This window comes from Aptenodytes patagonicus, chromosome 24 (assembly GCF_965638725.1).
Source record: "Aptenodytes patagonicus chromosome 24, bAptPat1.pri.cur, whole genome shotgun sequence".
Lineage (NCBI taxonomy): Eukaryota > Metazoa > Chordata > Aves > Sphenisciformes > Spheniscidae > Aptenodytes > Aptenodytes patagonicus.
The window spans coordinates 5,347,779-5,360,926 of record NC_134972.1 but is presented as its reverse complement, the minus strand read 5'-3'; the positions used below and the strand labels follow the sequence as shown (position 1 = coordinate 5,360,926).

The 13,148-nt window shown below is 41.9% G+C and overlaps 1 protein-coding gene across 3 annotated transcripts in view; it reads left to right on the top strand.

Moving 5' to 3' along the window:
• SLC23A2 (solute carrier family 23 member 2) overlaps positions 1–5,481 on the top strand; it is a 52,168-nt gene extending 46,687 nt beyond the window's left edge. For all 3 annotated transcript variants that reach the window (XM_076358738.1, XM_076358739.1, XM_076358740.1), the window contains 4 exons: positions 2,606–2,735; positions 2,879–3,016; positions 4,153–4,248; positions 4,817–5,481. In XM_076358738.1, the coding sequence (XP_076214853.1) occupies positions 2,606–2,735; positions 2,879–3,016; positions 4,153–4,248; positions 4,817–5,049 (597 nt within the window). In that variant the 3' untranslated portion in view covers positions 5,050–5,481. The remainder of the gene's footprint in view (positions 1–2,605; positions 2,736–2,878; positions 3,017–4,152; positions 4,249–4,816) is intronic.
• The last annotated feature ends 7,667 nt before the right edge of the window (positions 5,482–13,148 follow it).

Genomic DNA, 13,148 nt, shown 5'->3' with positions numbered 1-13,148 from the left:
TCACTTGAACACACATTGAAATGCAACTTGAGGTCCTTGGGTCTTATCTACGTCTGTACTAGGATGTTATGCTGACACAGCTAGAACAGGAGCTGAAGTCAAGGTAACTCCAAAGCTAAAGGTACCCTAAATATTTGTTTCCATCATAGGTTTTTAAGGCACTGAGCATGCTTGGGGGATTACATATTTTGTTGGGGTGTTACTCAGCAAAATATATAAGCACTTGAGGAATTCCTTTGTTCACATGCGGAACTGGGTGTGTGCTTGAATGCCTCGCTGAACTGGGGGACCTTGGACTGCAGATAGATTTGCTTGATATTGTTAATAAATATCAACAAAATTGGTAAGAGTAATTTATGTTGTAAATACGTACATCTTGTTGCGTATTTTGCTTGGAAGCTCTAAATCTCCTTCATGTGTACAAGATAGAAAAATGTATGCTCTCCACTTAAAATAACTCATCCCTCTGACTTAATCCAATATAGATGATGAATTTATCTTCAGCCATTTTTTTTTCTGCACAAAGGGTGATTCTGTTCAGTTTTAGGGTGGAATATAAATACTAATAGCACCATCTGCTGTCTGTATAAACCTTCCATTCAGTTGCTGATGGAAATTTCCTAGAAGAAATTTTGGTTAGAAGAATCCTTAAAGAAAGATTTATTCTGTTCTGCTCCCTTTCTGTTGTTACTTCATAGGACTTGATATGAATTAACAGCACTTTTTTATTAACGGTCCACAGAAATGAATGTACGTTTTGCTTTGGAACAGCGAAAAATGAATGTTAAACCGGCAGCTGTTAGAGGGAACAGAGTTAACTACAGTTAGGTCTGTTCAGAGCGCATGATGGAAGAATGAATATGCCTTATCCAGAATGGCACAGCTGGATGGCTGTGCTCCAGTTTTTTGTCTTGTTTTCCTGTCTGCACACTCATTCCTAAAAACCGAACAGTTTTTCAACTTCAATTTATATCAAAATCGATTTTTGATGTGTAGATACTCTGCTGTTTGTTTGGGCGAGGAAATCTTTAGTGGTCATGAGCAAAGAGTACGTAGTCCTGGTGAGCCTGTTATACCAGTGCAACATTTGAAAAGGCATTTACCTCCCTTGAAATCAGTATGTGATTATGCTTAGAATCTAAATTTGAGGCTTCAACTGGATGTAAATACTGCAAAGTCTTTGAGCTGGTCTGTGAGCGAGTTTTATTTGATGAGAGGAGAATCAATTAAATCTGATTAGTTTATAGTATAGGCAGCTTATGCCATAATGTTGGTGATGAAATGGATACTCCAGTAAGGTACGAGGTACCATATCATGCACTCCAAAATAATCACATAAAGTGTGCGTACAAGGGCCTGGGAATAAATATGTAGTTTGAGCTAAATGCTGCCCAGGATGCTTTCAGTAGCTTTCAAAAGGAGCTTAATTTGTTTGCCTTGTAGGGGTTGAGCGTTTGCATAAATAAATGTCGCTATCGTGCGGATTTTTTAAAGAGGCTGCCTATTTCATGCAGGAAGATAATTTTAGAGCAAGATATTGGTGGTCCTAAGGAAATTAATATCCTTATAAAAAATAGAGAAAGGTGCAGGCTAACTTCTGTTGTTATTCTAGTGAACACCCTAATTTACTGATCTAGCTTCTGTTTGTAGGTGGACACATCTCGCCTAACAGTTAGGCAGTGAAGAATATGGGGGAAAGAAGTACTTTGACCCTAAACATGCCTACTGTATCTTTTTTTTTTCTCATTTCACTCATTTCGCTCAGTCACACATGATTAACAAATTAATATCTACTTCTTCTTGAAGCTTAATACTCTGTAACAGGACACCTACAAAGGGCTTTGTTAGAAACCACCTTACTGGCGTAACAGGGTTGGGTTTTTGTACCTGGTGCACCTCTTATGCAAGTATAACACTATTAAAATATTGAACGTTCAGGTTTATCAACTACCACTACAACATAGTGCCAGAGAAATAGTGCCCTGAAGTTTGAATGCTTAAAATAAAAATGGGAAGGAAGTGCAGGCACTTGGTTTCACAGTGTTAGCACAGCCATGATTTGCATATAAAGAACTCAGTTCTGGTCTCAAAGAGGGATGTTATAAAATCAGTTGATAATTTCTGTCTAGAAAGCCTGCATCTCCTTCAAGTGAACTGCGTGGTAGGTAACTAATACATATATTGTTGTGTAAAAGGGCAGCAACGCATGGATTTTTTTTTTTTCTCCGTTTGCATTACAATTGATCCATTTGCCATCTCTCCTAGTTGTGGTCTATTTGTTTTCTTTATTGTAGATGGGACTGAGCCACATTTCATGGTTATTGTGGCTATAGCAGTTACAGATGGTTTTAAAGATGACTTAATGTTAACGAAAACAAAATCAAATGAAGTTATGTTAGAATTGGAGTGCAGCCATGTTACAGCTGAGCCCTCCAAGACGTTTGTAAAGGATCTGCAGCCTGTGTTTTAACACCACAAAAAATACGCATGGAAGCTTGAAAAGGAGTTTTAAATGCGAAAGAAAATAATAAAATAAAATGCAAGGCGTGAAGTTGGACTAAGTGCGGACTTTTCCCAGTGTCCTTTCCTTTTTGTTCTCCTGCAGGTTGGAAGTCGCAGGGTTATTCAGTATGGGGCAGCCTTCATGCTCTTGCTTGGGATGGTTGGCAAGTTCAGTGCTCTCTTTGCATCGCTGCCTGACCCCGTGCTTGGTGCCCTCTTCTGCACTCTCTTTGGTAACGTATGTTTTTTTGCTCCTCTTTGTGTACTGTGTGGCTGTATCTTTTTACTCTAGTGCTGGGTTTTTATATGTACGTTGCTATCTTTTTTGGAAGAAAAAGGCTATATAAAAGCTGAGACCTGCTTTATTTTTATTTAGGGATGATTACAGCCGTGGGTCTGTCTAATCTCCAGTTCATAGATTTAAATTCTTCTCGTAACCTGTTTGTACTTGGATTTTCCATTTTCTTTGGACTTGTCCTTCCAAGCTATCTCAAACAAAATCCACTGGTCACAGGTATGTGTTTTGCTCATTTACATGAAGCATACTTTTACCTTGTACTCATATGCAAAGTACATACAAGTACAAAGTAATGTAAAGGGTAAATAAGAGAAAAAATAAAGTATTATGGAGACAATAAAAGCTATGGTTAAGAAGGCAGGTGTGTTCAGAGGAGAATTAGTTGAGTTGTTGACACCTGAATTGAAAGTTTCAGTGGGATACATCTGAAGTTGTCCTGCTTTCTCAGGGTACGATTGTAGAGCAATGGAAGGAGGTGACTGCCAGTTGGACTGGAAGAAAGACTAAAAGGGTGAATCTGAGTCCTAAATGATATTAAAAGAACAAGGGGAAATACCAAGGTAGAGCTTGGAAGCTAGGAATTTGTTTGGGGTTTTGAAATTTTTTGTCACTGCAGACATGTGTTCTGAACCTGAATTTTAATGAACTCAGTTTCAGACTGTTAGCCAAATTATATGGTTTTGGTGAACTCATGGAGAAGGTTTTCTATTTTAATACCACTTTCTCAATAGTGGTCATGGCAGTGTATGTCATTAAAGGAAGACTCTCTACAGGAATACTTAACTTGATTTTTTTTATTTTTTTTTTAAAAGGAAAGATTAACTTTTTATAGCTATCGCTTCAGAACCAGGTTTAAGAGCATATCTAACCTACTAAGTTGTTCAGAAAAGTAGATCATTCAAGCAGAGTTAGGTGATGATATATTAATACAATGTTCTTCTGTGAATTGGTGCTATTAAGTTTTGCCCTTTTCAAAAGTAAAGGTTTATAAAAAGAATTCTTTTGGTCCATATGATTTTACATTATGGACATTTCTCCTTTTCCATTTTGTAGTTTTCTATTTATTTTAAATTAAGCAGTTGTGTCTGCAGTAGAAACTAAAATGGCATTTCATGACATTTTTATAAGTTCACGGAGTTACGTTTTGGGAAAGAAGGGGTCCCCATGGTGTACTACATTAGTTGAAGGTTCTTCTGCATCTATTCCCACGTGGTTTTAAGACTCCTATTTGAGCAAATTCCTCAGTGAACTCAGTAGCAAGTTTTCCCAGTTGACCTGCGTCTAAATCAGTAGTTTGTGTATGTGTATGGTAAAAATTCAAATTCTAAATAGCTTTTTTCCTGTTCTTCTAGGAATAGCGGGCATTGATCAAGTATTAAACGTTCTTCTCACTACAGCCATGTTTGTCGGTGGCTGCGTTGCATTTATTTTGGATAATACCATTCCAGGTCAGCATGTGAACTTGTAATTTTATCTGAAATAATAACTGCTTTTCTGAATGAAGATCGCACAACGTTTCATGGAGGCAGGAGATGAGGAAGAGATTACTGCTTTAGTTGTTGACTTCTTTAACACCTAGAGCAGACTGCTTAACACCTGCGTGCCTCGGTTTCCTTAAGAACGCTTTGAATCTTTTTCAGGTTAAGGTCTCCATCCTATTAAACATTTAAAATGGCTGATAAAAATCAAACCAGAATAGTCTTCTTCAGAAGACAGAGTAAAAATATGTTTAAGATGCAAATGTGCTTCCATTCATTTGGGAGGAAAAATTTGCCTCAACTTCTAGTTACAAAATAAAACAGATAATAGTCATTTCCAATAAACATTTTTTTTTTTCCCCCTCTTCCTGCCTCTTTGAGGAGTCTAGAAGATCTTTCCAATGCTTTGCTGAACACGGTGCCTGAGACTTGGGGTTTTCTTTCTTCTCTTAACCTCTACTATATATGTGTGTGTTTACATAAAAATATTCACGTATATATCTATTTTTTTTCCTTTTTCTTTTATTTTGACTTCTAGGAAGCCCTGAAGAAAGGGGAATACGGAAATGGAAGAAAGGGGTTGGTAAAGGAAGCAAGTCGCTGGATGGCATGGAAACATATGATTTGCCTTTTGGCATGAACTTTATTAAAAAATACAGGTGTTTCAGCTTCCTGCCCATCAGCCCTACCTTCATGGGTTACACGTGGAAAGGCTTCAGGAAAAGCAGTAACTGCAGGAGTTCAGATGAAGACTCAGAAGCTACAGTATAGCCTTAGTTGAAATTATATTATCTAGTTGTAGTAAAAGATGTATTTGCAGTTTCTTGCTGATTAAGAAGCATTAAAATATATGTTTTGTATATCTGCATTTAAATTCTGGAACCAGAGCTGAGACGGATTTAAAAAAAAAAAAAAAAAAAAAGCTTTCCTGTTGTGGGTGGTGGTAGCCAGATCTAGTGTCTCTGGGTCAAATTATTTGCAAATCCTCCTCTCTTTGAGTTTCAAAAGCTATAGATACCTGCGCACCTGAGTCTGTTTATTTTAAACGGGGCTTAGGTTCCGGAATTATGTAGGTGCTATTGAAAAATGTTACTTTTTATGGTGATTTTATTTAAGTCATTGATGCTGGCATTTTTGGCGCATTCATTGCTGGCAATGTTAGTTACGCCAGAAAATTTGAATCCTGTGAGAAGGAGGGGGGGGGGGGGGAAAGGAAAAAACCCCTTACTTCTAGTCATGTCAAATCCCATATATATTGTTTTCTACTCACTGATTTGCACATTCCATATTTTCAGCCCCCTGGAAACCAGACTTAGTCGATACTGGCAAATCACGAGAGTATTTTTTTGAATTACCGATAGTTCAGTCAGACGTCCAGTGTTAAGACAGAAAGTTTCTGTAATAACTTTGCCGACGAAAACTATGACCGACTTCTGATAGCTTAGTGCTGTAGAAGGAACCACTCATTTCACGTCAGTTCACATTTTTAAACGTTTGCTTTTTCTGCCTGGCATTTTACCACCTAATTATAGTGTCCAGGTGCAGGTTTTCTTTAAAGGGACACATGTAGCTTGAGTTTGAGATGGGAAACTTTTAACTTCCAGACGGGACCCGGTAACAGTTTTTACAGTGCAATGCCTGTATCCAGCAAGACATTTCCTGAACAAAAATGCTAATTTGTTCAGCAGTTCTAAGCAATTAACGTCCATGTAGGTGCAGCTTTCCCTGCAGGGAAAGCCACGCGGTCAAAACGCTGCCGGCGTTCGCTGGTTTGGATCCGTGCAGAATTTTCTTGATCGGCTATCGAGAGCCGATGCTGCCTACGAGCGGCTTATGTTGCATTGCCTCTTTTCCTTCTCTCTTTGTGGGGCTTCTGCAAAAGCTCGTTACTGCTGCGGAGGTGATCTTGAACGGCAGAGACACTACATTTGATGTCCTCATCCACTGGATGGTTTAACGGGTATTGGGTCCAATCAGGGCACCATTCAGATTTTTTTTTTTTTCCTGGAATAGTCTCAGCTCTGATGTTATGTGGGTGTTCATGTTCATCATGCATTCATAATTAAAAGTTTTATTCATGTTTAATGTTCTTACTATTGCAAGTTAGTTTTAGACTTCAGTGTGGCCCCAAAAGCATTTTTAAGCTGTGGAGATCATCAGGGAAATGTAGTGTAATGTAATTTCAAGGCCAGTATGCTCTACGGTGCTTGCGTTTTGTATTCCTGGAAAAAACATAACAGTAGATCCTGTATTTCACTAAGATATTTATCAAAGTTTGACTACTGGACAGGAGCGCAGGAACTCTGTTTTCTTTGAGTCTACTTCCAGGTGAATTTGTTATTGGTTATTGAAGCATGGAAGGGTTGGGGTGGGGAGGGCAAGGAAAGAGCTTAACAGATCAGTACTGAATAGTGTAGAGTCGGAATGATTCCATTGATAGCGTTGTCAGCATGCCATGGCTGTTTCCAGAAACTATTTTATACCGCTTTTTCCATAACAAAGCATGTGTTTGTTCCTGCTTCAGGGAACTTTCAGTAGTTTGCAGTCTTGGTGTCAATTGGACTATCTCAAAAGCTGGTCGGAAGAGTTATTGTGTAGTAGACAAGGTTAGTTTGCCTGTGAAACAAAGTCATTTTTATCATTTTTAGATTTTTCCTCTTCAGGTAGGGAGGTGTTAGATTTCCACATCCACTCGCAGATAGTTTTAGTGCGGAGACCTCTAATCAGTGGCACGAAGCTTCCAAATTTCCCAACTTTATGTGCAACCAAAGATGTGTGGGAGACATGGGGGAGTTAAATATATATATATATATATATATATATATATAAAAGGAAAAAAAAAACCGCCACCTATGTACGGTGGTTGTAATGATGTAAAATGCCAAAGGTGGTTATCTTGTAAATGTTGAGAAAGGGAGGCAAAAGTTTTTTATTTAAAACGGTGCCACCTCGGAAACACAGAAATGTCAAGTCCAGTGATGCCGCTGGGCACGGAGCGCGGCAGCGACACCTGTGTCCCGAGGCTCTTCTAACTTCTCCCCCCCAAATATTCTCTTGATGACTTCAATGCTTACGCAGTCAAGAGACGAGGCGATGAGAAATAGCATTTGTCTTCTCTCACCTTTGGCTGAAGTAAAGCTGTGCGTGTTCCGTATTGCCTTCACTTGAGAATTGCCAAGACGCTTCAGTCAAATTACAGGGCAACGAATCCAAGGATACTTTTTTCTTCTCCCCGGAGCAGAACACCGCTCCTTTCTTGCAGTGTAGGAAAGACTATCTGAATAGGTGAAGTCCGGCTACTCTGTTTAACCGTTAGATTTAATTCTTTTTGTGACTTTGGGCCCTACCGTGCCGATTCTGTTGACTGGCTGAGAGAAGTGCAGTCGCGTTTAGCCGGCACATTTGCTTTTCTAGCCACTTACTTTGGTAACACTAAAATAAATAGTTGTAGTTAGCAGTCATTTTTGTAACCAAATTTGTATATGTAACAACTCTCTCCATCTTACTACGCACATGAATGGTTAAAGATGAGCCTCGGTTTTGCAAAGGAGATCCGCTGAAGCACCTGTATTGCATAGCGAGGGGTTGTGACGGAGTCATTGGCAGTACCTTGAAGGTACAGGGCGTGCAGCTGCTGCACCCAGGATATTGCTATTAAAGTGTGCGTCTCCCCAGCGCTGAGAGGTGAGCAGAGGACAGAGCTGATGCGCGGGCGCCTTGGAAAGAGAAGCTCCCCTTTCTCTTTCCGATGCACCCGAAACCATCCCAGAGCTGCCAGTCGAAGAAGATGCGTTGCCTTTTTTTCCTGAGGGAAATAACTCTGAATTGCCCCCAGTTTTGTGCAGTTGCGGCAGGCGATTGTGGACCTTAAATCCTTCTCCCACGTCCGCTTTTCTACATGGAGGTTTTAGTGGCTGTTGCGAGATGCCCTGGCCAGGGGCAGCACGGTGCGCGGCCTGAGCTGCTGCGCAGCAGCTGCTGGCGGACGCGTTGCAGAGGATTAACTTGCAGGTTTGAAAAGCATTTAAATGCTTCGTGTTTGCTGGTTATGTCCAGGCTTTGATGCGTAAGGGTGGCTGGATATAGAAATCTGACTGTAAATGCAATACTGTATTTTTCCTACATATGTTATTGCCTGCCTTGCAAACAGCTAAACTAAACAAAAACCACATAGGGAAGACGACACCTGAGAGATGAGGTAAGAGGCGATGAGATGTTTCAACCAAACTTTAAGACGGAAGAGCAAATATTCATGGTAGAAATATCATTTTGTCATATCAAAGATGGTATCAGTGTATGCAAAACAAAATAACTTGGGACTTTTGTAATTGATATTCTATTGTATTTTTTTTAGGTTGAATTAAGAATTCTTGCTAACATGTTAAAACACGTTTTCTAAAGCAAATACTTGCAAATTATACCTATAGAAATTTAGGTTTCATAGCTAACAGCTATGACTGATTAATGTTGTCATATTAGAGTGCGTTGGCGGAGGAACTTAATCAGGTGCCTCGCTCAGAATGTTCAAACTTCAAACCCAGAATTTGCTTTATACCTTTTAATACTGACTTTAAATATGGCAACTTGGTTTGTACATGAATATTGCAGTATTTTATTTCCATATATTAAAAATAACATTTCCACTCAGGATAATGATCGCGGTTTTCCTGGGAGGGAGTGGTATGATTGTCATGACAATGTCATGTGATGGTAGAATTTCTTCATTGACGAATCTATAGTAGTTGTGTATACTTTATTTACCCATGTTTATGTTCCTACCAAAAACTAAAGGGTTTCTTTATTGTTCATCTCCCTACTGAGATCTTGGTACTCCCGATGCAGAGTTGGCGCTTGCAAACTGAAATCCTCAGTACTATTTATACCACAGGGAGCATCAGTGAGTGCGACCGCTCATTTATAGCGTTGCATCCTTAATAAAAAGTGTTGAAAATCGCATCATTTGTGGTATAAACAGCACTCCAGGCACGCGTGGTTTAAAATAGCTGGCTTCTAATGGTTTGAGTGAGCCATTGGATGCTTACACGCAATCTAAAACGCCCTGTGCTCAACATAATTTGTATATCGATGTAGAATATGCGTGTGTGACAGACCAGCACGACCTACGGTGTTTCTTTTACGTGGCCGCCTTAAACCAAAAGCGACTTTCTTTTTGTTTTCTTCTCTCTTTTAAGGGGGCGGGGAGTGGCGGGTCACTCATTTCTGCGGAAAACGTCCCACTTGGTGCACGTTTCTTAGCGTTTCTTAAGGCTAACGGCCTTTGTGGCCGTGGGATGAGAGGTACTCGATGCTCTCGTGTTTATAGAGCTGCGATAGGTCATTGCAGTATTGGAGGAGGCCACGAGTTTGCCGGTGTTTCGCTTCTGCCCATGAGTCTATACAGCTTAGTGCTGGGCTGCTTTTAAGTATTGGGGATCCGTGTTCAGAGCCATCCAAAATATTCCTGTCTAGTTCTAATTTGACTGTGACTGTGCATTGTCATCCGTACATATTGATATGAGAGATATATTTAGAATTGCCTTGTGTACTATCTGGCATTTACTACATCTTTCCAGGTAAATCATCTTGCTGCCAGTCCAAATTATTATACTCTGTCTGTTTATAACAACCTTCGGCGTAACAAACTATTGACTGTTCTTAGGCAGTGGGGATAAATATTATTTTTTTTTCATGACTCTTTGTGACTGACTTTGGCTGTAAAACTCTTTTGTTAACAGCAAGAGGTTTTTTGTTTTGTTTTGTTTTTGTTCTGAGATGTGTAATTCTTTTATGGAGGTTTTTTTTAATTTCGTATTTTTTTTCTAACATTGCTTCATTAAACAAATATTTAAAAATGTAATATTTGGACCAGATGTTGTGAATAATAGTAGATAAAGCTATTTTATTCTGTATTTTTAAAGCTGTTCAGTATAAATAAACGCGGGCATAGATGCAACTTGGCAGCGTGGCGTTACACTTCCTTTTAAACATCCCCTTCGAAGGACAATCGACGTTTTGGGAATCCAGGTGATGTGAAGACCAAGCATCTCTTTGTAGCAAGCGCCACCCAAAAATACAACCCCCAGACGCCTTCCCGACCCTTCCAGCTCTCAGCCTGCAGCTCGTACCACGAAGACGCATTAAACTCCCTTGATTTATTTGGAAGAGGCACTGCTTACTGTCCGTATATCTTACTTGCTGTCTGTCCCTGCTTTCAGTTGAGGCACCTCCAAGATCTCCCCCCGAGGAGCTGCCGGCTGCGGCGTGGGGACCTGTCCCCCCTCCGCCACCCACCCCGTGCCCCTCTCGCAGCTCCCAACCTCTCGGGCAGCCAAGGGGCAGCAAAACTCCCTGTAAAAGCAATTGCACGGTCGGCACTGATGTGTTTCTGAGCCACGTCCCTGCAGCAAAACTTAAGTGACTAACTTCCTAATTAAAATAAAAAAACCAACCTTCACGTTCTCTTAGTAATTTCCACTGAGCAGAGGCTTTGAGTTACTCTGTCCAGTTAAGAATATGAGCGGCAAGAGTTCGCAGCAGAGAAATAACCTCTGGTTTAGGGTAAAGCCTTAGGATTGGGAACGTGTCTAAATTCTTGCCTTACCTTTGGCAATCTGTGGCCAAAGCAAAGTCTCCCGGGCCCCTTGTCGAGGCTGCTGCGTGCCCAAAGCACAGGGTCCGCGGGGCACGGTGTGTCTGGAGATGTCCTGTCGCTGCTCTTGGACAGCATGTAAAGATAAATTAGCTGAGTATCGTCTTGCCTCGTCACCAGCATTGAAAAAGAAAAAAGCTGACGAGCACCTTGCCTCATCCCCAACCATTTAATGAACTCCTTTGTTTTATCTGGAGCTGTGATACGAAATTCCTAATGTTAGCCTGGAGCACCAGTGATGGGCGGTAGCTGCCTGCAGTGAATTAGGACCTGGAAATGTCTGGCTGAGGATACACAGCACCTTTAGATGTCGTGTCAGCCTTCAAGCTCTCTGAGCTACTATCGATTTTAAGGGGAATTAAGACACCCAAGTACCTTTCTTAGGTGTAGCCCACGGCAACTAGTCCAAAAATGGTGTAGTCGGATGGGAAGAAAAATGGCAAAAAGCCACCCAAATCGGCAGCGAGAGGGGGTGAAAGTAGATCTGGTATCAAAGCTGGCGGAGCAGCTGTTTGACCAGGGCAAGGGATTTCTAATCGTTCCCGAGCGGGGCTGGGTTTGGGTCCGTGATGAAAACAGCCCTGATCTTAATCCTGATTAATCCTTTGTGCTACTGGGTCAGAGCTCTGGAAATAATTGAGTTTTCTCCTTGTATCTTGCCCGGATCAAAATTCAGCATCAGCTGCATCAACCCTATACGAAGGGCTTTACCCCAGGCAGAATCTCAAAACCTGAGGATTTTCAGAATGACTGAAACATCCTCAACTGGGGACAGCGACCGTGTTTCAAAGAAACACGTATTAGGTACGAGTAAAGGCCGCTTCAAGAGCCACGTCTCTTCCCATCTGGTTCCCGGAGGCTGCGTAACCGCTAACAGATGCTCCTAAGCTAACGTGTATCCAAATGCGTAATATTGTTTGGTATTTACTGACAATTAGCTTGGGGGTCTTAAAGTTGAAATAATGGGAAGCTGCCAGGGTGTGAAAGAGGGAGTTTGGATGCTTGCTCAGTCTGGGGGGAAATACTTGAATTTTGGAGAATCTTGGAGCTGGTGCCTTATGCTTCGGTCTGACTGAGGTCCTTGACCTCCAGGCTCAGCTATGGGAGCGGAAACAGAAGTAAATCCATCGAAACCGATGGTTTAAAAGGCATCAACCACGTTCCCTGCGTGGCATTTAGCACAGAAACGCTGATTTAACCTGCGAAACAGGTGCCGAAACATCCCTGTGCGGCTAAACGCAGGCTCTGACTTCGGAGCATCCTTTTCCCGGGAGATTTTTCGCAGCCAGGAGGGATGCTCGGGCTCACAGCAGCTGGCCGGGACCACGGTGGGGCAGAAGTTTTGGGTTCCTTCCACATGGGTTTGGTTTCTCTTGGGTTCGTGCTCACAGCTGCTGTGCGGGTAAGGAGGAGCTGGCAGCCTGTCCCGGCCTCTCACGTTGCAGGAGCAGGTCAAATTCCTTTTATTTGGCAAATAAACGCCTCCGTCCAGGCTCGATCCTTCCTGACCCACCGGGCAGGATGTCGCAAAATCAAGATTTAATCCCAGTTCTGCAACCAAGTTCCTCCTTGTGCTCGTGCAGGTGCCCACAGCAAAACCCTCTATTTTTTTTTTCCCCTTTTGCTCCGATTGCATCCACCCCTCCGGCTGGGGGCTATGGTAGAAGCTTTCCCTCTCTTCGGGGCTAAATCCCTGGGGTTTTGGGGCTGGGGTTTGCACAGTGCGGGCGGCCGGGGCCGGCTCTGCTCCATTGTGTGGCGCGGCCGGGCTCTCCCTGTGACAAAGGGCCTCTCATCTCCGCCAGCCCTCGAAGATGCTGCTGGAATATAAATACTAACCCCCATCCTGGCTCGCTTTTGCCGAGTCAGTGTTTCCCCAAGCCAGATGGCTCCTCCTGAACTTCTCATATTTTACATACAAATAAAAAAAAAATAGGAAAAGAAAAGGGCCGATTACAATCCGTGGTTGTAAAGACTTGCTTGTTTTGCTAAACCAGCTGTTTAGATTATTGCTTTGTTTTGGGGTTTGTTTTTTTTTTTTTTTCCCCCTTCGTGTGGGCTGTTTCTAGGCAAATTCCTTAAACAGAAAAAAAGCCCAGAGAAGCCACAAAGCACTGGGAAAGGTCAGGAGCAGACAAAGGCGGAGGGACGTGGCCGAACGCCGCTGCTCTTCTGGAATACTTAATACCTCCGCACTCCCCTAAACCCTCCCCGCAGCGAC